This window comes from Macaca fascicularis, chromosome 9 (assembly GCF_037993035.2).
Source record: "Macaca fascicularis isolate 582-1 chromosome 9, T2T-MFA8v1.1".
In the NCBI taxonomy this organism is placed as follows: domain Eukaryota; kingdom Metazoa; phylum Chordata; class Mammalia; order Primates; family Cercopithecidae; genus Macaca; species Macaca fascicularis.
This window is the reverse complement of record NC_088383.1, coordinates 15,860,827-15,885,348: the sequence shown is the minus strand read 5'-3', so window position 1 is coordinate 15,885,348 and position 24,522 is coordinate 15,860,827. Positions and strand designations below refer to the sequence as shown.

At 45.0% G+C, this 24,522-nt stretch overlaps 1 protein-coding gene across 22 annotated transcripts in view; it reads left to right on the top strand.

Moving 5' to 3' along the window:
* The first annotated feature begins 29 nt into the window (after positions 1-29).
* Positions 30-24,522, top strand: part of DCLRE1C (DNA cross-link repair 1C) — a 60,487-nt gene continuing 35,994 nt past the window's right edge. For 12 of the 22 annotated variants that reach the window (XR_010577845.2, XR_010577844.2, XR_012417488.1 and 9 more), the window contains exons 1-9: positions 30-221; positions 5,052-5,103; positions 8,930-9,014; positions 14,607-14,666; positions 17,894-17,949; positions 18,956-19,057; positions 19,783-19,855; positions 20,038-20,178; positions 21,443-21,544. Coding sequence is in view for 17 of the 22 variants with exons in the window: in XM_065520323.2 (XP_065376395.1) it covers positions 113-221; positions 5,052-5,103; positions 8,930-9,014; positions 14,607-14,666; positions 17,894-17,949; positions 18,956-19,057; positions 19,783-19,855; positions 20,038-20,178; positions 21,443-21,544 (780 nt within the window). In the remaining 5 variants the exon portion in view is untranslated. Of the gene's footprint in view, positions 222-5,051; positions 5,104-6,544; positions 6,625-8,929; positions 9,015-11,148; positions 11,203-11,716; positions 11,991-14,606; positions 14,667-17,893; positions 17,950-18,955; positions 19,058-19,782; positions 19,856-20,037; positions 20,179-21,442; positions 21,545-24,522 lie in introns of all 22 variants that reach the window. The other 10 variants (XM_065520312.2, XM_074001089.1, XM_074001088.1 and 7 more) reach the window with 7 other exon arrangements.

Sequence of the window (24,522 nt, the reverse complement as noted above, 5' to 3'; positions counted from 1 at the left end):
TTCGGCCGCCCAATGGCGAGGCGGCGCGCGGCTTCCCGGAAGTGGCAGCGCGGTCTGGGCTGGCCTGGGTTTCAGCTGCATTGGGGTCTGGGACGTTGGGATCGGCGGCGATATGAGTTCCTTCGAGGGGCAGATGGCCGAGTATCCAACTATCTCCATAGACCGTTTCGACAGGGAGAACCTTAGGGCCCGCGCCTACTTCCTGTCCCACTGCCACAAGGGTGAGTGAGCGCTGCGCGTCGCCTGTTCCTGGGGCGCTGGGGGCTGGAGAGAGGACAGGAGGGGGCCGGTCCTGGAGCAAGGAGCTGCAGCCTGTGGGAGACCAGCGAGGGGGCGGCCAGCACACACCTTGTCCCAGTCGGGCTCTTCAGCCTCTCAAAGGCTTCATCTATTTTTGGATCTGGTCAACGAGGCGTAACGGCGCCTGCCAGTTGCGCCCCGGGCCGGCTTGGTCAAGCGCTGCTAGTAGGTTCTCTTGGTAGCTCTGCTGGTGGCCGATGGTCAGAGATTGGCGAGGGTTAGTTCTTCCCCCAGAGCCTCGCTACCGTGTATGAAGAAAACAAGTTTCAGATCCATTTGAGCACATCCTCAAACATTGGTCAGCAAGCAGGCTGACTCACACACACACACAACTGTGAAACAATCCGCCTGATAGCTCCACGAAGTGCAAACTCCCTGGCCTTTGGATGTTCTGTCCGCATCCACTACGAACGCTTCGTTCTGGGTTAGGAAGGAGGGATGTTTCCCTTCTAAATGGTATCAGGCAACCAGAAAAGCTACTATGATTTCACAGCTGGATCCTTTCACAGCTGGACCGATTTAGGGATTAAGGTTAGAGTGTCGCTGTTAATGATATAAGCTCGAGGCTAGATACGCCAGGCAGAGATTGGAGCTAATTTCCAGAGTTTAAATACCGCTAATTTCACAACCATTGTTCATTTTCACTTCTGTTGCTCTAATAAGTGACTTACCAGTGAAAACAGTTTTAATACTTATTGTGCCAATTAGCTCAGCCATTAGTGTTAATTGGAGAAAATGATAAACGGAATCATTGGAGTTGCTGCCTTCTGCTGTGTGGCCTTGCAGAGTGCTGGAGCAGGAAGCTCCCACGACCCTGTGGAGTCAATCAGTGTAACAAACCTATCTACACATGCGCAGTGGGAAAGGGTTTTAAAGTAAATTACAGGTATCCAAGTACAGCCTTTCCTCACAGGGTTGGTGGGAAGGCCAGCTATATTGTCTTGGGTGTGGAATCAATCACTTGGACTATAAATTGTTGAAGTTACTGCTTCTGGGAAATGTCTCTGCTTTTTTTCCCACAAAGCCACTAGTGATTTCTGCTTAATGAGGAAAATCTGGACCTTTTCTCATGCGTTGCCATATTAGCATCATGCACCTCTTCGAGCGTCTCTTTCTTCTTCCTTTTTTTTTTTGAGACAGGGTCTCCCTTTGTCGCCCAGGCTGGAGGACAGTGGCACATGCTCTCTGCTCAAGTAGCTGGAACTACTGGAGTGAGCCACCATGCCTGGCTAATGTTTGTATTTTTATTATTATTACTTTGAGATGGAGTCTCTGTCGCCAGGCTGGAGTGCAGTGGCGTCATCTCCGTTCACTGCAACCTCTGCCTCCTGGGTTCAAGTGATTCTTGTGCCTCAGCCTCCCAAGTAGCTGGAATTACAGGCACGCACCACCACACCCAGCTAATTTTTGTATTTTTAGTAGAGATGGCGTTTCACCATGTTGGCCTGGCTGGTCTCGAACTTCTGGCCTCAGGTAGATCCACCCACCTCAGCCTCCCAAAGTGTTATGATTACAGGTGTGAGCCACTGTGCCTGACACATTTCTGGTTTTGTTTTTCATTGAGAATCTACTGCTGGACGAGGATGTGCCTTTTTCTGCTTTTTGTGTAGAGTCGCACTGGAGTCTCTGAACTCAAAATGGGCTAGCCAGGATTAAAGTATACTTCAGAAACTTGCACTTTGTGTTTAGGACTACTGAGTTTGGAGAAATAATGCATCTAAAGGAATTTGTGAAATCATCACTCTAAGTTTGTGCATTAAGGAAGAAATGGACTCTTCCCTACAGTTGAACAGTCTATAACAACTTTTTCTGTTCTGTAACCACATGTGGATCTGCTTACTCAACCAGGACATACACTCATCAAGGGCAAAAACTCAACTTCCGCTTTTGGAGGTTTCTCACGTTGCCTTCTGTTGGCTTTTAACCTTTTTGAGACACAGGCTTCTTTGATTGATATGGACTATCTCCACAAAATTCCTGTGTTGAAGCCCTAACCCCCAAAGTGACTGTATTTGGGGCTGGCTTTTAGGAGGAAAATAAATTTAAGTGAGGTCATACCATGGTGTCCTACTCTGATAGGATTAGTGCCCTTACAAGAGGAGGAAGAGAGAGGGCGCTCTGTCCTCATACATCCATGCCAAGGAAAGCCATGTGAGTGCACAGTGAGAAGGCAGCTGTCTGTAAGTTTGGAAAAGTGCCCTCCCCAGAAACCAAATTGCCCCGCACCTTGATCTTGGACTTCCCAGCTTCCTGAACTGTGAGAAATACCTTTCTGGTGTTTAAGGCAACCAAAACACTGCCTTTCCTGACAGGGTTGGTGTGAAGGCCAACTATGGTATCTATGGTATCTTGTGATAGCAGCTCAAGCATGAGAAACTGTATGGACTCTTTTACTAGAAAAAAAGCAGGGAAACCCATCCACATCATTTTTTTTTTTTTTTTTTTTTTTTAGACAGGGTTTCACTCTGTCGCCCAGGCTGGAGTACAGTGGTACCATCTTGGCTCACAGCAGCCTTCACCTCCTGGACTCAAGCAATCCCCTCACCTCAGCAAGTACTCCCACCTGAGTAGCTGGGATTACAGGCATGTACCATCATGCTTGACTAATTTTTGTGTTCTTTATAGAGACGGGGTTTCCCCATGTTGCCCAGGCTGGTATCAAACTCCTGGGCGGAGGTGAACCACCCGCCTCAGCCTCCCAAAGTGCTGGGATGACAGGTGTGAGCTACCACACCCAGCCCCATATCACACTTTGATATCATTCGTAGTAGGCTATGGACCCACCTGATGCTTATTTGTGCGCCATCTGGAAGCCAATGCTGTGTGCAGGGTGGGCTTTACTAAGCATCAGTAAGTTCTGGAAGATGAGAGGACACCTGAGACCTGAGACCTGAGGTAATGGCCCAGGGTTGGGGAAATCCCCATGAGGTGGCACCTTAAGATAATTTATTGTGGCCAAGGAAAAGGAAAACCTCGCTGGAGAAGCAGACCTGGGTGCAGCTGCAGCAGCACAAAGCAAACCCACCCAGTTCTTCTGACCACCAGTTGGAAGGGGCCTCAAGGTGGTGAGGATGGGGGACTATGATGCCCCATGCAGGGTGCTGCCTGCTTAGTCAGTGTGGGAGCAGGAAGCAGAGTCTGGATTGAGCCTCCTCTTTGCCATGGCACAAACTCTTTGGAAACTCCAATTATGGAGAGTCCTGCCCAGAGATATACCCATAAGGCCCTTGAAGACTGGACCAGGTATCCCTTGAGGGAATTTACCCACTGGGAGACAGGTGGGCTCTCCCGGAGGCAGGTGTACAATCTAGGGCTGCCAAGTGAGGTGAAGTGACTGCTCTGCTTTCATTGGGTCTAATGATGGCCACATATACATTGAGGGTGTGCTTGTGTGTGTGTGTGGTGGTGCTCGTGGTAATTAGAAGTGGTTTGGTTTAGCTAAACAATTTATTGTTTTTTTTTGTTGTTGGTTTTTGTTATTTATTTATTTATTTATTTATTTTTGAGATGGAGTTTCACTCTTGTTGCCCAGGCTGGAGTGCAATGGTGCAATCTCGGCCCACCGCAACCTCTGCCTTCCGGGTTCAAGCGATTCTCCTATCTCAGCCTCCCAAGTAGCTGGGATTACAGTCATGCACCAGCATGCCCGGCTAATTTTGTATTTTTAGTAGAGACAGGGTATCTCCATATTGGTCATGCTGGTCTCGAACTCATGACCTCAGGTGATCCGCCTGCCTCGGCCTCCCAAAGTGCTGGGGTTACAGGCGTGAGCCACCGCACCTGTCTGTCTGTTTTTGAGATGAAGTCTCACTCTGTTGCCCAGGCTGAAGTGCAGTGGTATGATCTTGGCTCACTGCAACCTCCACCTCCCATATTCAAGTGATTCTCCTGCCTCAGCCTCCCAAGTAGCTGGGATTATAGATGTGTGCTACTATGCATGGCTAGTTTTTGTATTTTTAGTAGAGATGGGGTTTCACCATGTTGGCCAGGTTGGTCTCGAACTTCTGACCTCAGGTGATCCACCTGTCTTGGCCTCCCAAAGTGCTGGGATTACAGGTGTGAGCTACCGTGTCCAGCTGGTTTAGCTAAACATTTTAGAGCTGTTTTATCATTGTTGTCTAGGCCTTTACTTGCTAAAGATTCAGAATATACTGGAATGCATGATATGCTGAATGTAATGGTCTAATTGCTACCTTTCTGTTGTCTGTGTCTGTTAATGTAGAGGGCTGTGGAGCAAGTCTTCGTGGATAGTAATACTCTTTGAATCCATCACAGTAGGATGAGAAGATGACAATACACTTATTCTGAGCCTGAGTGATTTCTTAGCAGATTCCATGGACAGGAGCTTGAATTTCTAGATAGACTGATTTAAGTGGCAGGAAGTGAATGGGTTACATAGAGCGTGGCTCGAAGGATGGTTGGATTGAAATGACGTAAAAGAGTGGAGGGCTAGAAGCAGTTCTCATTCTTCTGTGGCTTCCCAGAGTGATTTAAAGTCTGGCCTATGATGCAGGGAATCACTCTCCTTTTAAATAGATTTGGATGGCTCAGAAACGGGCAGCCCGTCCTGTTCTGAAAAGGATTGTTCACTTGCAGAAGAAAGAGTCCATAGCCCATGTGATTCAATTCTTATAAAAGCAAACCTCGTGGGTTTTCTCTTGAAGCTGAAATAGAAGACAACTGTTTCCCTTGGGCTAAGGAATCCTCTGGAAAAAGAACATATTGATGAGTGTTGGTTCTTTTGTTTTTAGATCACATGAAAGGATTAAGAGCCCCTACCTTGAAAAGAAGGTTGGAGTGCAGGTAATTTATTTTGCTACTTATTTGTGTGTGTGTGTATGTTTTTAAGCAAACATTTTAATTGAGAGATAACAACTGTACAGAAAAGTACATACATCCAAGCATATAGTCATTTACAAAGTGAACGCATCTGTGTAGCTTCACTCAGATTAAGAAACAGGATAGTACCAATATCCCAGACCCCTCCTACCTCCTCCCAAAGGTAACCTCTATTCTGACTTTTGTCATCATGGGTTAGCTTTGGCTGTTTGTGAACTTGAGATATAGATATGTATATATATATATATATATTCCTACCAAATACACTGCTTAAAAAAAAAACCAGAGAGGGAGTTTTGCTATGTCGCCCAGGCTGGTCTTGAACTCCTGGCCTCAAGTGATCCTCCTGCCTCAGTCTCCCAAAGGGCTGGCATTATAGATGTGAGCCACTGGCACCTGGTCCCAAATAGACCCTTTTATAATTGTTTTACTTTACTTAACATTGTATTTGTGTGATTTATCTATGCCGCTGGGTACAGCAATAACTCATTCCGTGTTATTTCTGTAAGAGTATATGAGAGAGAATGGCTGTTCCATTGTAAAGGATCATATAATACTGGATTTTTTTCTTAAAGCTGAACTATTAGATGCTTTTCTTGCAGCCATTGCCTATATCTAAATTCCCAATTCTCAAGATACGTATTTGAAAAGGGCCAGTGGATGTCAGACTTTTCTGCTCATTGATAGCAATAGTCTGTCTTCTTGATAATGATAGCCAATATTTACTGAATACTTACTGTATCTGGGGACTGTGTATTTCTCAGTTCAACAATTTTTTTTTTTTTTTTTTTTTGTAGAGACAGAGTTTTACCATGTTGCCCAGGCTGGTCGTTAACTCCTGGCTTCAAGTGATCCTCCCATCTTGGCATCCCAAAGCACTGGGATTATAGGCATGAGCCTTTGCGCCTGGCCAATAATTTTTTATTATTTTATTTCTATTTATTTATTGACTTTTGCGACAGGGTCTCGCTCTTGTCGCCCAGGCTGGAGTGCAGTGGCACGATCTTAGCTCACTGCAACTTCTGCCTCCTGGATTCAAGTGATTCTTTTGCCTCAGCTACCCGAGTAGCTGGGATTAAAGGCACCCGCCACCACACCCGGCTACTTTCTGTATTTTTGGTAGAGAGGGGTTTTACCGTGTTGGCCAGGCTGGTCTTGAACTCCTGATCTCAAGTGATCTGCCTGCCTTAGCCTCCCAAAGTGTTGGGATTACAGGCATGAGCCACCACTCCTGGCCTCAATAATTTTTTCTGGTTGCCTGTGACGTGTCGGGCATTGTACTGGAGGTGGAGAATGCATTAGCGAGCCACACGGATGCAAGGCTCTGCCCTCTTGCACTTGACATTTTCATTAGAGCTTCTTGATAACCTTTTGAATAGATACTACTATTATTTCTATTTTACAGGAGACTGAGGAACCAGAGAGGTTAAATTAGTTGCCCAATGTCACACAGCCAGTAAGTGGCAGGACCAGGATTCCAGCCAGGTCTGTCTGATTGTAGAGCCTATGTATCAGTCATCCGCTGCTGTGTAACAAATTACTTCAAGATGGGGTGACTTAGCACTGATCATGTCTTACTGCTCAGTTTCTGTGGGTCAGGGATTGACAGGGTAGAGCAGGGATGGTTTCCCAGCCCAGGTATCAAACATCAGTGAGCAGAGTCTTCAGATAATGTCAGCCCCATAAGATCTGAAGATTCCCTTATCCATGTCTTTTGATACCTGGGCTGGGAAGACTCACATAGCTAGGGACTAGAACTGTTTGGCATGTCTTTTTTGTTTTTTGAAACAGAGCCTCACTTTGTTGCCCAGGTTGGAGTACAGTGGCATGATGTTGGCTCACTGCAATCTCTGCCTCCCAGGTTCAAGCAGTTCTCCTGCCTCAGCCTCCCAAGCAGCTAGAAGTACAGACACGTGCCGTCAAGCCCAAATAAGTTTTGTATTTTTAGTAGAGATGAGGTTTCACCATGTTGGTCAGGCTGGTCTTGAACTCCTGACTTGAAGTGATCTGTCCGCCTTGGCCTCCCAAAGTGCTGGGATTACAGGTGTGAGGCATCTCTATCTCTAAAAGTCTCTTTAGGCCAGGCATGGTGGTTTAGGCTTATAATCCCAGCACTTTGGGAAGCCGAGGTGGGAGGATGACCTGAGCCTAGGAGTTTGAAACCATCCTGGGCAACATAGGGAGATCTTTTCTCTACAGAAAATATGAAAAATTAGCCAGGTGTGGTGGCGTGTGCTGTAGTCCCAGGTGCTCAGGCTGCTGAGGTGGGCGGATTGCTTGCATTGCAGCCTGGGTGACAGTAAGCTCCCCTCCCCCTAAAAAAATCTCTTTAGTGTGAGTCCATCAGGATAGCCAGACGTGTTAAATGGAGACTCAGGGTTTAAAAGTGTATGTCCTACGAGAGAGCCTGGAGGAAGTCATATTGCTTGGCGATCTAACCTCAAAACCCATGAGATTACTTCCACCACATTCTGTGGTGAAGGTAATTACAGAAAATTGCCCAGGTTCAAGGGGAGGGAACATAGACCTCTCTGGTCAGTGGAGGAATTTTAATATCTATTTTGTAAGGAGAGCATGTATGGATGGGGTATATCGTTGTGTGGCCATCTTTGGAAAATACAATCTACCTTCGACTATATTCCTAACCTCTAAATGATAGCGTTAAGTTTTAAAAGTTTATTATGGGCTGGGCGCGGTGGCTCATGCCCGTAATCCCATCACTTTGGGAGGCTGAAGTGGGTGGATCAGTAGAGGTCAGGGTATCGAGACCAGCTTGGCCAACGCGGTGAAACCCCGTTTCTATTAAAAATACAAAAAGTTAGCTGGGCGTAATGGCGTGCATGTCGTCCTAGCTACTCAGGAGGCTAAGGCAGGAGAATCGCTCGAACCCAGAAGGCAGAAGGTTGCAGTGAGCCGAAATCGCGCCACTGCACTCTAGCCTGGGTGACAGATCAAGACTCTGTCTCAAAAAAAAAAAAAAAAAAAGAAAAAAGTTTATTATGAAATTAATTTCTGTTCATTACAAAAAAAAGAATAGGCTGGGTGCAGTGGCTCTCCCTGTAATCCCATCATGTTGGGAGACCGAGGTGGGCGGATCACCCGAGGTGAGGAGTTCGAGACCAGCCTGGCCAATATGGTGAAACCCCATCTCTACAAAAAAAATTAGTCGGGCATCATGGCGCGTGCCTGTAATCCCATCTATTGTGGAGGCTGAGGCAGGAGAATCGCTTGAACCTGGGAGGTGGAGGTTGCAGTGAGCCGAGATGACGCCATTGCAGTTGCACTCCGGCCTGGGTGACAGAGCGAGACTCCGTCTCAAAAAATAAATAAATAAATAAACTTATACAGTAAAAAGCAGAAGTTTCTGTTCCCAACACACCTTTTCCAGAGGTAGTGTAACGTGTGGCAGTATCTTTCCAGACACACCTGATCATATACAAGTGTGTATTTCCAAGTAACAGTGGTGAGGGACCACTGTTGGAGGTAGTCCAGGGACACCGTATTTCCACCCCCACCTTGTGCTCTCGATGGCACTGAAATGGTGGGCATAGGTATGTTGGAGTGACTCTAACAGATTCTGTGCCAGCGTAATTTCTGAACTATTAGATGTATGATGAAATAGATTTCATCACCATGCCTGGCTAATATTTGTGTTTTTAGTAGGAATGGGGTTTCACCATGTTGGTCAGGCTGGTCTCAAATGAAACTATTAGATGTATGATGAAATAGATTAGTCACCAAGATGGCTCATATTGGATTGTACTGACAGTTTTTTCTTTTTTCCTTTCAGCTTGAAGGTTTATCTCTACTGTTCACCTGTGACTAAGGAGTTGTTGTTAACTAGCCCGAAATACAGATTTTGGGAGAAACGAATTGTAAGTTTTATTTTTTGAATAACTTAATTTTTTTTAAGTGGGAAGTATTTTTAGAGGTAGATTGACAAAAACATTGCCTCAGTTTATCATATACTACAGTTACCCACATTAATTAGAATATTGAGTCTCTGGCCGGACATGGTGGCTTACACCTGTAATCCCAGCACTTTGGGAGGCCTTGGCGGGCGGATCACTTGAGGTCAGGAGTTCATGATCAGCCTGGCCAACATGGTGAAACCCTGTCTCTACTAAAAATAAAAAATTTGGCCAGGTGTGGTAGCACACACCTGTAGTCCCAGCTACTCAGGAGGCCAAGGCAGGGTAATTGCTTGAACCCAGGAAGCAATGGTTGCGTTGAGCCGAGATCACACCACTGCACTGCAGCCTGGGCGATAGAGTGAGACTCCATCTTTAAAAAAAAAAAAAAAAATTAAGTCTGTTGGCATTGAGTAGTATGGTAGAAGTCAACATTTGGTGGTTGTTGATATGTTTTCTTTGTTCCTCAAGAGTGAGATCTAGGTCTTTAGTTTTGTTTCTTTAATCTCATTGACCCTCTTGCTAAGATGCATTTTAATATTTTCTTTTCTTTTTTTTTTTTTTGAGATGGAGTCTCACTCTATTGCCCAGGCTGGAGTGCAGTGGCTCAAACTCGGCTCACTGCAACCTCCGCCTCCTGGGTTCAGGCAATTCTCCTGCCTCAGCCTCCCGAGTAGCTGGGATTGCAGAATTCCGCCACTATGCCCGGCTAATATTTGTGTTTTTAGTAGGGACGGGGTTTCACCATGTTGGTCAGGCTGCTCTCAAACGCCTGACTTCAGGTGATCCACCCACCTTAGCCTCCCAAAGTTTTGGAATTACAGGTGTGAGCCACCACACCTGGCCACATTTTAATATTTTAGAGTGTAAAGTGTTCATTAACATAGTTGCTAAATCCTTTTATTTAAATTGTGGGATAGAACAAGAAAAATAAACATAAATTACAGGCTATAATAAGGAAGGGATGACAGCTAGAAGAATACAGATAGAATGGGTAACTTTCGGTCTGGCAGAATAGAACGCATCTGTCCAAGTAGTCAAGGGGAATCAAGGGGAGAAAAAAGTCTAGTGCACAGAAAATGCAAAGAAGGCAGAAAAAGTCTGATTGTAACAGTGATTACTATATATAGGAGAGAATTTAATTCTATCTTTGATCAAAAGACAAATTCTCAGTTTAAGTTAAAAAAAATTAGACAAATCCGGCTGAACCCAGTGGCTCATGCTTGTAATCCCAGCACTTTGGGAGGCCGAAGTAGGCGGATCACCTGAGGTCAGTTGGAGACCAGCCTGGCCAACAGGGCAAAACCCCATGTCTACTAAAAATATAAAAAATTGGGCATGGTGGGGACTGTGCCTGTAATCCCAGCTCCTTGGGATGCTGAAGCAGGAGAATTGCTTGAACCCGGGAGGCGGAAGTTGCAGTGAGCCGAGATCATGCCCCTGCACTCCAGCCTGGGTGGCAGAGCGAGACTCCATCTTCAAAAACAAAAAAATTAGACAAATTCGTCAGTATTAGTCTACAAGAGACGTAGATAAAACAGAAGGATAAATACGGGTTGAAATTTGAAATTTGGGGGGAAGAAAAAGGGAAAAAATTACTAACCAATTAGAAGACAAAAATGTCAGAGTGGCAGTTTTTAATACCAGAAAGTAGACTGGAAGGCAAAGAAAGATAAGGTTTGAAGAGGGTGTTACTGTTAAAAGGAACCGTGGGTCATATGGACGTATGTGCAGTTGACAAAATAACCTCCAACTGAAGTAGAAAGTGCGAGAATCTGTCACCCAGTGCTTGATCTGAGGAGAGCCACAATGAGTTAACAGAATGTGGGTTCGTTATGTGGATTAGGTCTTAAATCGTTGTGGGAGTTGGCAGAGCAGTTTGTCCCAGTGTCACGAAGAGTCTGTTTACTCTTTTTTTTTTTTTTTTTTTTTTTGAGATAGTCACACTCTGTTCCCCAGGCTGGAGTGCAGTGGTGTGATCTCAGCTCACTGCAAACTCCGCCTAATGAGTTCAAGCAATTCTCGCTGCCTCAGCCTCCCTAGTAGCTGGGATTCCAGGCCTGAACCACCATGCCTGGCTAATTTTTGTATTTTTTAGAAGAGACGGGGTTTCGCCATGTTGTCGAGACTGGTCTTGAACTCCTGACCTCAGGTAATTCTCCCACCTCGGCCTCCCAAAGTTCTGGGATTACAGGTGTGAGCCACTGTGCCAGGCCTCTGTTTGCTCTTAAACTGCTTACAGCCAGTGCCTCCCTCCTGCCCACATTTGGGCAAGCTGACAAAAAGGCCATGCCTGCCTCAGCACCGAGGTGAAGTTCAAACCAGGCAAGTCCAGGCCCACCCCACGCCACAGTGGAAACCAGGGCTAATTGCTCCTACTTTCTCTCAAGCCACAGGAAACATTTCTGTCCCCAGCTCAGGGACTGCGCTGCCCTCCCCGAAAGTCCTGCGATGTGACTGAAGTTTTCTTCTTATTCTCTGCCGTGTGTGTGCTCGCGTGTGTGTATGTGCATGCGTGAGTATGCACACACACAGTGTGTGCACGTGTGTTTGTGTGCATGGTATCATCCACCTCAACGTCTGACCTTTGATTGGGAAGGGGATTTGTCCTCCCTCTGCAGAGCAGTCACAACAGCAAGGCTGTTCCTGTTGTCTCTGGCATTCAGCTTGCAGTTGCTACAGGTCAGCCTGGCCAGCAGTCAGGAAGGAAAGCTGGAAGAGAAGCGGAGGGGAGCAGAGACAAACTGGAAGGCAGAATGGCCCACTAGAGCCCGGCAGGACAGACCAAAACCCACTTCTGTCTCTCACTTCCTCCGGCCTCAACAGTGCTGGTCTCCCGCTTTGGCTCTGAGGCACACGCACCTGCCCCAGGACTCGGAGGAGCTGCACACGGGCACCCAGCAGAAGCTGGTGTTGCTGCGGCGCCGCCCCAGTCTCTGAGTTAAGTCAGAAGGTCAACAATGTTCATGAGCTGTTACCATTTCTGGTGCCCTTCAGAGCATGAAAAAAAGCCTGCTAGTTCACATCTGCCTTCCGAATGTTTACTGTGGGCAACAACATGGATAGGGGTTCTAGGAAATAGTTCCAGCTTAGATGAGTTGACATAGTACAAACAAGGCCACCGCAGAATCAGGGCGAGAAATAGGAAATCAACAGTTGTCACTAGAGAGCTTAACATGTCCCTCCCAGATGCTGAGAGGAGGAGGAGACAGGAAATAAGATGCAGAAAATTTGTAAATGTGGACTAACAGAACTTTAAAGGCAAGGAAGAAAATCGTATTTTTTGGGGGTGCTCAGGACATTTACAAAAACTAACCATGTACTGTGTCACGAAAGAATACAATGATGTTGGAGATCAGAAACAAAGGGACAGCTAAAATCTTCCCATACACGTGGAAACTAAATGCATACAATAACTGACCGTTTGGTTAAAAAGGAAATTGTACAATAAAGAAAACATACAATATGTAGAACTGGCCAGGCGTGGTGGTTCACGCCTGTAATCCCAGCACTTTGGGAGGCCGAGGTGGGCAGATCACGAAGTCAGGAGATTGAGACCATCCTGGCTAACACAGTGAAACCCCTTCTCCACTAAAAATACAAAAAATTAGCCTGGCCTGTTGGCGGGCTCCTGTAGTCCCAGCTACTCTGGAGGCTGAGGCAGGAGAATGGCGTGAACCTGGGAGGCAGAACTTGCAGTGAGCCAAGATCGCGCCACTGCACTCCAGCCTGGGCGACAGAGACTCTGTCTCAAAAAACAAAACAAAACAAAACAAAAAAAAACACCATACAATGTGTAGAACTGATATAGTTAGGCTTGGGAGCTCACGTGTGTAGTCCTAGCACTTCAGGAGGCCAAGGTTTGACAATTGTGTGAGTCCAGGAGTTCGAAACCAGCCTGGGCAATACCACAAAATCGCATGTCTACAAAAAAAAAAAAAAAAACCCTTAAAAATTAGCCTGCTATAGTACTGCGTGCCTGCAGTCCCAGCCACTCAGAAGGCTGAGGCAGAAAAATCACTTGAGCCCCGAAGTTTGAGGCTATAGTGAGTTGTGATTGTGCCATTGCACTCCAGACTGGCTAACACAGCGAGAGCCTGTCTCAAAAATAAATAAAGGAGCTGATGGACAATGGAAACGTGGTATGTCAGAATGTGTGGAACACAGTTAAATTTGTCCTTGAAGAGAAATTGATAGCATTAAATAGATATATTAGAAAAGAGGCTGGGCGCAGTGGCTCACACCTGTAATCCCAGTGCTTTGGGAGGTTAAGGCGGGGGGATCACCTGAAGTCAGGAGTTTGAGACCACTCTGGCCAATATGGTGAAACCCCATCTCTACTACAAAACATTAGCCAGGCATGGTGGTGGGTGCCTGTAGTCCCAGCTGCTCAGGAGGTTTGAAGCTGGAGAATTGCTTGAACCTGGGAGGCAGAGGTTGCAGCGAACTAAGGTCATGCCACTGCACCCCAGCCTGGGTGACAGAGCGAGACCCTATCTCAAAAGGAATAAATGGGGAAAAAGCCATTTCATATATGAAAATGTAGGAATCCTCATAAAGATGGTAACTGAATCTGGCAGTATTAAATAGCATATCCAATAAGATGTTTTATTCCAGAAATGCAAAAATATTTTAACACCCAAACCTTAGACACTGTAAGTTTTAGGACATTAGTGGACTAAGAAGATGAAAAATCACATTCATCTATTCATCAGATACTTACTGAATGCCTCTTATGTGCTAGTAGTCTCTGTTCTGATGACAGGGGAAATGTATCAGGGAGCATTCTGTAGCACTTAGAACCAGTGCATGAGGCTGGGTGCAGTGGCTCACGCCTGTAATCCCAGTACTATGGAAAGCTGAGGCGGGTGATCCTGAGGTCAGGAACTCAATCCTCAGGTGATCCTGAGGTCAGGAGTTCGAGACCAGCCTGGCCAACATGGCAAAACCCTGTCTCTACTAAAAATACAAAAAATCAGCCTTGCGTAGTAGCGGGTGCCTGTCATCCAAGCTACCTGGGAAACTGAGGCAGGAGAATCGCATGAGCCTGGGAGGCGGTGGTTGCAGTGAGCTGTGACCACACCACTGCACTCCAGCCTGGGTGACAGAGTGAGACTCCGCCTGAGAAACAACAACAAAAAACAGTGTATGAAGTGTCCATGTCATGGACTCACGCAGACTGTGTTCTGAGGCACAAAACCTAGCACACATGACCACGTTTTTACAAAGACTCAAAATTCAGAGGGAGAGGGGAATGGGAGTGGTAGGGATGGGAAGATGGAGGAAAAAATGAATTCATGGAAATAGAATTGTGTCAGAGGATTATATGCATTTACAAGGCATTTACTACATATTGCCAAATCTGCCTCAAGACAGGTATTATTTTGGCTTTACAATTTTTTTGTAACTGTTAAAATGTTTATTACAGTGTAATCAGAATTGTTTATATAGAGAGTCTGAAAGTTCTCTTTGCCCCGTTTCTGTGTTTCAGATAGCAAAGGCATATAAAGCCATGAAAAACTGGTATATACATGGTCTCTTATTTTATTTTTATAGATATCTATTGAAATCGAGACTCCTACCCAGATATCTTTAGTGGATGAAGCATCAGGAGAGGTAACTAAATATTAAATATTGATTAAAAAAATAGTGCTAAAATGATTGTTTATCTTTCTCTTTGATTTTGTAGTCAGATGCTCTCCCCCTCAGCTATGCCCTCAATCTTTCTCTTTGATTTTGAATGCTTATGTAACCATAAATAAAAATCTAATAATTGAGTGGGGTTTTAGGGGCAAAAAAATCCATTTGAGATTGTGTCACTCCATTTGGGCTGGACTCACAAAACTACCATAGACCAAGTGGCTTATACAATAGACACTTGTCGCTGAAGGTTCTAGAGACTGGAAATCCAAGATCCAGTCTCCAGCAGATTTCGTGTCTGGTGTGAGGGCTCATTTCCTGGTTCTTTTTTTTTTTTTTTGAGACAGAGTCTCACGGTCACACAGGCTGGAATGCAGTGGCGTGATCTTGGCTCACTGCAACCTCCACCTCCTGGGTTCAAGCGATTCTCCTGCCTCAGCCTCTCTAGTAGCTGGGATTACAGGCGCCTGCCACCACGACCAGAGCCCAGCTAATTATTATATTTTTAGTAGAGAGGGGGTTTCACCATGTTGGCCAGACTCGTCTTGAACTCCTGACCTCAAGTGATCCACCCGCATTGGCCTCCCAAAGTGCTGGGATGACAGGCGTGAGTCACTGTGCCTGGTCACTTCCTGGTTCTTAGATGCTGTCTTTTCCCTGTGTCCTTCCAAGGTAAAGGGGCAAACGAGCTTCCTGGGCGTCTTTTATAAAGGCACTGATGTCATTCACAAGGCTTATATGCGCAACAACTAATCACCTCCCAGAGGCCTGCTAATAAAACCACTTTGGGGGTTAGGATTTCAACATAGGACTTTTGGGGAGGGACATGAACATTCAGTCCTTAACAGTGATGTATTTATTTCCCATGTTGTAAAGGATTGGGCATGGCTTATTTTTTGTCACATTTATTCCTTATTACATGCTAATGATGGGAACCCTGGTGTTGATATTACTACATGATGTTATTGTCACATTTACTGAGTTTTATAATGTTCAGAATTTAAAATGGTGATTAATATTTTTGCAGCAAATTCATGTATATTGTACTTTTTTTCTGACTCCTTATTCAGAAAAGGGGCACTGCCAAGTGGGAAAACTCTATTTTTCATCATTAAATTTTGAAGTAGTACTTTTGTGAATGTATGGTTTGAATAAGTAGGACTATAGACATACCCCCCCACCCCTTTTTTTTTAAAAACCTTACAGCTGGTAGGTATTTTCTGATTTTGGTTAATACTGGTTTTGTAGCTTGATTATAGCACACTGCTTTGCCATGTTTAACTTAGAGGGTGTCTTGTGTTGTTTGAGTGTGATCTGAACAGAAACTGACTTTTTCAGGTATTTCTTCTTTGGAGAAGATCAGACAGTTGAAGTTGAGGTATTCCTCCCATCAAATTATCCTGAGGGAGGACCACAGAGCCACTTTAGGGAGGATTAAAAAGGAAAAAACAAGAAATAAAGGATAGGTGAACCTTTGTAAATGCCATCCTGGACTCTGCAAACTGCTTTTCCGAGGAATACTGTGATTGGTTTGTGGCCTTGTCACAATCACGGATATTGGTGAAAGGCATTCCCTAAAGCTGGGGGCCGACAGCAGGCAGACTTTTGAGCAGTCTTGCCCCCACTTTGATTTTTTATGTTTCTTTGTGTGTGCCATGACTTTTGTGCATTGTTTATCCAGCTCCAACCAGGGGGAGACCCATTTGAAAGGGTCTTCGAGAATGAATGGAGACTTCTGTGAGGAGTCACTGTCACCGAGCAGTGACCTGGTGTGTGCAGAGCTCTCCCCACTTACTGATGGCTGGAGAGGCAGTAGTGCCCACAGGTCTTGCCCTTGCCAAACAGTGTGACGTGCAGTGTGAATCAGGACCAGGCCTCATCCAGGCTTTTAAAGATTTTTTTTTTTTTTTTTTTTTTTTTGAGACTGAGCCTCACTCTGTCGTCCAGGCTGGAGTGCAGTAGGGCCATCTTGGCTCACTGTAACCTCCACCTCCTGGGTTCAAGTGATTTCTCTTGCCTCAGCCTCCTGAGTAGCTGGGATTACAGGTGCCCACCACCACGCCCAGCTAATTTTTGTATTTTTAGTAGACACAGGGTTTCACTGTGTTGGCCAGACTGGTCTTGAACTCCTGACCTCAAGGGATTTGCTCACCTCAGCCTCCCAAAGTATTGGAATTACAGGCGTGAGCCACCGCACCTGGCTCAGGCTTTAAAAGTTGTTCAAAAGTGGCCGGGTGTGGTGGCTCTCACCTGTAATCCCAGCACTTTGGGAGGCCAAGGCGGACATATCACTTGAGGTCAAGAGTTTAAGACTAGCCTGACGAATATGGTGAAACACCATCTCTACTAAAAATACAAAAAATTAGCCAGGCGTGATGGCAGGCGCCTATAATCCCAGCCACTGGGGAGGCTGAGGCAAGAGAATTGCTTGAACCCAGAAGGCGGAGGTTGCAGTGAGCCAGGATCATGCTATTGGACTCCAGCCTGGGCGACAGAGTGAGACTCCATCTCAAAAAAAAAAAAAAAAAAAAAATTAAATAGCTTTATTCAGATAGAAGTCAAAGTCACAGAATTGTGTATCCATCACCACAGTCAATTTCAGAATATTTTCAGCACCCCAAGGGAGAAAGCCTGTACCGATTGCAATCCCTCCCTATTCTTCCCCAACCCCCTGGCAACCACTACTGTATTCAACTCTCTGTCTCCATGGGTTCACCTAATCTGAATATTTCATATGAGTGGAATCATACAACAGGTGTTCATTTCATATCTGACTTCTTTCACCAACGATGTTTTCAAGGGTCATCCATGTTGTAGCATGTGTCAGTTCTTTTTATGGCCAAATAATATTTCATTGTATGACTAGACCACATTTTCCTGATTCATTCATCAGTTGATAGACATTTGAACTGGTTCCACCTTTTGACTAGTATGAAGAATGCTGCTCTGAACAGCCAGGCACACATTTTTGTGTGGCCATCGGTTTTCACTTATGTTGCTTCTATAACTAGTGGTGAAATTGCTCAGTCCCATGGCAACTCTGTTGAGTGGACAAGGATTCCACTTGTTTCTAGGATTTGGAGAGTGAGGAAACTGGGAGAAAAGACACGTTGTTAAATGTGTTCTACGAAGGAGGGCTTTGTTGAGCTAAGTCCTAATGATAACTGCTTTCCATTACTTTTTTTTCTTTATTTTCTTTTTAGAAGGAAGAGATTGTCGTGACTCTCTTACCAGCTGGTCACTGCCCGGGATCAGTTATGTAAGGGGGCTCATTTATTTTGTCATTTTATTATATGTAGATACATATTGTATTTGTAGAAATACATTTTTAGGGTCTAAAATTAATAGGGGGCTGGGCGCATTGGCACATGCCTGTAATCCCAGAGCTTTGGGAGGCTGAGGCGGGAGGATTGCTTGAGTTTGGGATTGGAGGCTGCAGTGAGCCTGATCGCTTCAGTGTGCTGCAGCCGGCGTGGCAGAGTGAGAGCCCGTCTTTTTTTTTTTTTAAAACAAAGAAACAAAAAAGAAAGAAAGAAATAACACATATAGGGAGATTTGATTATTTTTCTAGCCATTTAAAACACATTTGTTCCCAGATTGAACTAGGGGGACAGAGGTGAGATCAGATTTGAAACATTTCTTATAAAATGGAAGTCTTCATGGCCAGGTGTGGTGGCTCACACCTGTAATCCCAGCACTTTGGGAGGCTGTGGCAGGTCAAACCCTGTCTCTACAAAAACTATAAACATTAGCCAGGTGTGGTGGCACACCCCTGTAGTCCCAGCTACTGGGGAGGCTGAGGCAGAGAATTGCTTGAGCCCAGGAGGCGGAGGTTGCAGTGAGCCAAGATTGCGCCACTGCATTCCAGCCTGGGGTCAGAGCAAGACTCTTGTCTCAAAATAAAAATAAAAATAAAAATAAATAAATGGAAGTCTTCAGCAGCTGTTTCCCCAGTGACCTTGTATTTTATCATCACATGTATTTCTCCATGAGCAAGAATGATCTCAACTTATAATTGAAAGTGCTAACATATCACAGGGAACATCTATTACAAACTGGGTAGCATCTCCACTCTGTTATTTTCTACCCGAGGGAAGAGGTAACAGCTAAGTGCCTGGTGTGGTTCTAATTACCATGAGATTCCATTACCATTGTATTATAAAGGATATGTTTGCAGGAAGCATTTACTATGCATCTCACATGTATTTGCTTTATTGGGATTTTACATGAGACTCAGAAGTCACTGGGATATATTTCTTTTTCAGGTTTTTATTTCAGGGCAATAATGGAACTGTCTTGTACACGGGAGACTTCAGATTGGCACAAGGAGAAGTTGCTAGAATGGAGCTTCTGCACTCGGGGGGCAGGTACTGGGCCTTGTATAGGCCTTTTTTTTTTTTTTTTTTGGTGAGACAGAGTCTTGCTCTGTCGCCCAGGCTGGAGGGTAGTAGTGCAATCCTGGCTTACTGCAGCCTCTGCCTCCAGAGTTCAAGTGATTTTCCTGTCTCAGCCTCCCAAGTAGCTGAGATAACAGGAGTGCGCCACCATGCCCAGCTAATTTTGTATTTTTAATGAGATGGAGTTTTGCCATGTTGGCCAGGCTGGTCTTGAACTCCTGACCTCAGGTGATCTGCCCACCTTGGCCTCCCAAAGTGCTGGGATTACAGGCATGAGCCACTGTGCCTGGCCCCTTGTACAGTTCTTGTGTGTGTGACTGAATAAAGTTTTGTTCTGGCCGGGTGTGGTGGCTCACGCCTGTAATCCCAGCACTTTGGGAGGCTGAGGTGGGTGGATCACTTGAGACCAGAAGTTCAAGACCAGTCTGGTCAACATGGTGAAACCCCATCTCTACTAAAAAATATAAATATTAGCCAGGTGTGGTGGCGCACACCCGTGATCCCAGATAGTTGGGAGGCTGAGGTGGGAGAATTGCTTGAACCCAGCAGGTGGAGGAGGTGGCAGTGAGCAGACCTGGTGCCACTGCACTTCAGCCTGGGCAACAGAGCGAGACTCCATCTCAAAACACAAAAAAAGTTACACATAATTTATATCACATTGGATGGCTAACATCAATATTTTTTCTTCTTTTCAGAGTCAAAGACATCCAAAGTGTATATTTAGATACTACTTTCTGCGATCCGAGATTTTACCAAATTCCAAGTCGGGTAAGTCTGCCTGGAGGAACAGGGTTCTTATCTGGGTGTACTAGTGTTTTTAGTAGGCAGTTTGTGGGGTGACAGGTCAGATCCTAACTGTCCCCGTAGGCATGAGTACCTGGGAATGTCGGGAAGGAAAAGGCTCTGTGAGGCTCTCCCCCTGTCAAATGTCTCTTTAAAATTCTGTCTAGGAGGAGTGTTTAAGTGGAATCTTAGAGCTGGTTCGAAGCTGGATCACTCGGAGCCCGTACCATGTTGTGTGGCTGAACTGCAAAGCGGCTTATGGCTATGAATATTTGTTCACCAACCTTAGTGAAGAATTAGGAGTCCAGGTATGGCGACTGTTCATTCTTTTTTTTTTTTTTTGAGAGGGAATCTTGCTATGTCACCCAGGCTAGAGTGCAGTGACGTGATCTCAGCTCACTGCAACCTGCACCTCCTGGGTTCAAGCGATTCTACTGGCTCAGCCTCCTGAGTAGCTGGGACTATAGGCATGAGCCACCAAGCCTGGCTAATTTTTGTATTTTTAATAGAGATGGGGTTTTGCCATGTTGGCCAGGCTGGTCTTGAACTCCTGACCTCAAGTGATCCGCCTGCTTCGGCCTCCCAAAGTGCTGGGATTATAGGCATGAGCCACTGCTCCCAGCCTGTTCATTCTTTTCTGTTGCTCCCTTCCATCCTCCCAGCTCACCTTTCCTCCTCCTCCTCGCCCCCAAATAACTGCAAACAGTGACAGATGGAAGCCGAGATCACGCCACTGCATTCCAGCCTGGGCGACAGAGCAAGACTCCGTCTCAAAAAAAAGAAATAAATTTGAACGAGGAGATACGGGAGTGGATTGTTTGCAGTACATGCTCATCTGTTGCATGTCATGTATATGCCTTTAAGGATAGATGATCCTTGATTTTTTTTTTTTTTTTTTTTGAGACTGTCTTGCTCTGTTGCCCAGGCTGGAGTGCAGTGGCATGGTCTCAGTTCACTGCTACCTCCACCTCCTTCAAGTGATTCTCTTGCCTCAGCCTCCCGAGTAGCTTGGATTACAGGCCTGTGCCACCACACCTGGCTAATTTTTGTATTTTTAATAGAGATGGGGCTTCACCATGTTGGCCAGGCTGGTCTTGAACAACTGACCTCAAGTGATCCACCGACCTCCACCTCCCAAAGTGCTGGGAATACAGGCATGAGCCATGGCGCCTGGCCAAGGGTAGATGATTCTTGATTGTTTTTGTCTGTGTGGATTACTGCTTTATTCCCAGTATTTAGAATAAAGCTCGACACACAGTAGGTGTACAAGGAGTATTGAATTTCTCTTGAAGGACTGAAGAACAGTATTAACATCATTAAATGACATCCCTGAGCAGAGTCTCCATAATTTTTCATTGCCATCAGTGATGGCAGTGATCCTGGCCAGTTGGCCTTGTGCCTGTTGACATTCTGGCAGAATACCAGAGCGTACTGAAATAGCCAAAAACGGCTTTTCAAGAAAGAAGAGAGGGTTAATTCACTAACTGGGTGTTTTGCCCTGAATGATTAACCTTGAACAATTTATAGGAAATACATTTCAAATAATTTGCATGTACATATTATTTGCCTTAGGTTCATGTGAATAAGCTAGACATGTTTAGGAACATGCCTGACATCCTTCATCACCTCACAACGGACCGCAACACTCAGATCCATGCATGCCGGCATCCCAAGGTACGTGTGTAAGTGGTTCCTCTCGTATTGTTTGCGTAATCTGTGAGAAAGAAGAAAGGTCAGGACCTCCATTTATAGGCTCTTCGCTTTACAAATGTAAAACCTGAGGCTGCAATCCTAAATTGTTAGCTCAAGGTCATGTAACTGTACATTACCATATTCCATGACCATACTTGTCATCATTAGTAAATAGCCACAGATCTTTATAGTTTTCTTTTTTTTTTTTTTTTTTTTTTTTTTGAGACGGAGTCTCCCCGTCGCCCAGGCTGGAGTGCAGTGGTGTGATCTCGGTTCACTGCACGCTCTGCCTCCCGAGTTCACACCATCCTCCTGCCTCAGCTTCCTGGGTAGCTGGGACTACAGGCGCCCGCCACCATGCCCAGCTAATTTTTTGTTATTTTTAGTAGAGACAGGGTTTCACCGTGTTAGTCAGGATGGTCTCGATCTCCTGACCTCGTGATCCGCCCGCCTCAGCCTCCCAAAGTGCTGGGATCTTTATAGTTTTCTAATGGAATCTATTCATACACATTTGATAATTCAAATTTATTTGTAATGAAATCAGTAATATGTTATAGCTTATAACTTAAACATTTGTGCTATTTATGTATGTATTTATATATTTTGAGACATTCTCACTCTGTTGCCCAGACTGGAGTGCAGTGGCTCACTCTTGGCTCACTGCAGCCTCCGCCTCCTAGGTTTAAGTGATTCTCCTGCCTCAGCCTCCTATGTAGCTGGGATTACAGGCATGCACCAGTAAGCTTGGCTAATTTTTGTATTTTTAGTAGAGACGGGGTTTTGCCATGTTGGCCGGGCTGGTCTTGAACTCCTGATCTCAAGTGATCTGTTCTCCTTGGCCTTCTAGAGTGTGGGGATTACAGGCGTGAGCCACTGTGCCCATCCTGTGCTGCTTATTTTTGAGACTCATGACATGAGCATGTTTATAAATTTTTTCTTCTACTTGTTTCAGATAAATATCTAGACATAACTTTTTTCACACTTTAAAATAGTTTCATGTCTTGATGGTCCTATTTCAAATGGATGTTTCCAGTGTCTTTGCAAGTCACATGTCATTTGTTGTCTTTTTTGTTTTTTCTTTTTTTTTTTTTGAGATAAGAGTCTCACTCTGTCACCCCGGGTGGAGTGCAGTGGCGCCATCTCGGCTCACTGCAACCTCCGCCTCCCAGATTCAAGCAATTCTCTTGCCTCAGCCTCCCGAGTCCCGAGTAGCTGAGATTAGAGGCTCCCGCCACCACACCCAGCTAATTTTTGTACTTTTAGTAGAGACGGAGTTTCACCATGTTGGCCAGGCTGTTCTCAAACTCCTAACCTCGTGACTACCCACCTTAGCCTCCCAAAGTGCGGGATTACAGGCATGAGCCACCACGCCTGGCCTCATTTGTTTTCTAATGCCAACACAAAACATCCTTCTCTTGTCAAACGCTGAGTACAAGACTTTCATTTTGAATTTGCTTTAAAAAATGTTGTTTCAATTACAATTATTGAGGCTAATTAGTGATCTTTGAATGTAGTGGTTTGAGTGATCATTATTTTTCTCTAAATTTTAAAATACCTTAGCATTAAATCCTGTGTAATTTAAGTAAACATTGCATTTATTCATTTGGATCACTATGGTGGTAGTACTAATGGCTCCATCAGCCAAAAGCCTAAAGTTGCTTAGCCCTTATGATAAAGCATAATTTCAAACGAGAGAATTCTGATCCACAGCCTGGAATGTTTTCCTTTAGGCCACTGTGAAAGCTGCAGTGTAAATTATTTTTGCTGATTGATAAGCTGCATATTCTGTGTTGCATTCAGTGATTTATTTCTTCATTTTGTGTGCGTATGCTCATATAAATACACATAAATGTTCACATATACACACACGTCCCGTGGATTCTTAGATGGATAAAAATGCATACATAAAACAAACCGGCCGGGTGCAGTGGCTCAGCTCATGCCTGTAATCCTAGCACTTTTTGAGAGGCTGAGACGAGTGGATCACTTGAGGTCAGGAGTTTGAAACCAGCCTGGCCAGCGTGGCAAAACCCCATCTCTACTAAAAATACAAAAATTAGCTGGGCATGGTGGCACGTGCCTGTAGCCCTAGCTACTAGGGAGGCTGAGACATGAGAATCACTTGAACCTGGGAGTTGGAGGTTGCAGTGAGCCAAGATGGCACCACTGCCCTCCAGCCTGGGTGACCGAGCAAGACTCTGCCTCAAAAAAACTACCAACCAACCAAAAAAAAAAAAAAAACCCATAAACTTAGGCAGAGCATAGTGGCTCACACCTGTAATCCCAGCACTTTGGGAGGCCAACGCAGGCAGATCACTTGAGTCTAGGAGTTCGAGACCAGCCTGAGCAATGTGGTGAAACCCCGTCTCTACAAAAAATACAAAAAAAAAAAAAAAAAAAGAAAAAAGAAAAGCTGGGTTGGTGGTGCACGCCTGTATCCAGATACTTAGGAAGCTGAGGTGGGAGAATTGCTTGAGTCTGGGAGGTGGAGGTTGCAGTGAGCCAAGATTGTGCCACTGCACCCCAGCCTAGGTGACAGAGTGAAACCCCATCTCAAGTAAATAAATAAAACATAAACTTTTTTGTCCCTTTTACTGTTGGACTCATAGTATTGGGCCCATTGCCCCATAAATCTTTTAATTGGCAAATTTCGTTTTGCTGTGAATTTTCTCATATCCCAGAAAGTAGCTTAATTAGTAATTCCTTTGCTGTCAGGGCTACTTTCTTTAAGATGCTATTTCTATCTGCTTAAAAGATTGTTTTAGGTCACACACCCTATAAGAATACTAACAGGTAAGTCCAGAGCTCGTAGAGTCCAGTCTTAACTCTCATGTGCAGCTTCCTAAGAAACAGTACCAAAGGCACCCCAAAGAAATTTGAGTGAGATGGAATGTTAATGGTTTGGAAGGTTCTGGATTTAAAAATAATGCCTTTGGAAAAGTTGTCCCATTATTTTTCAA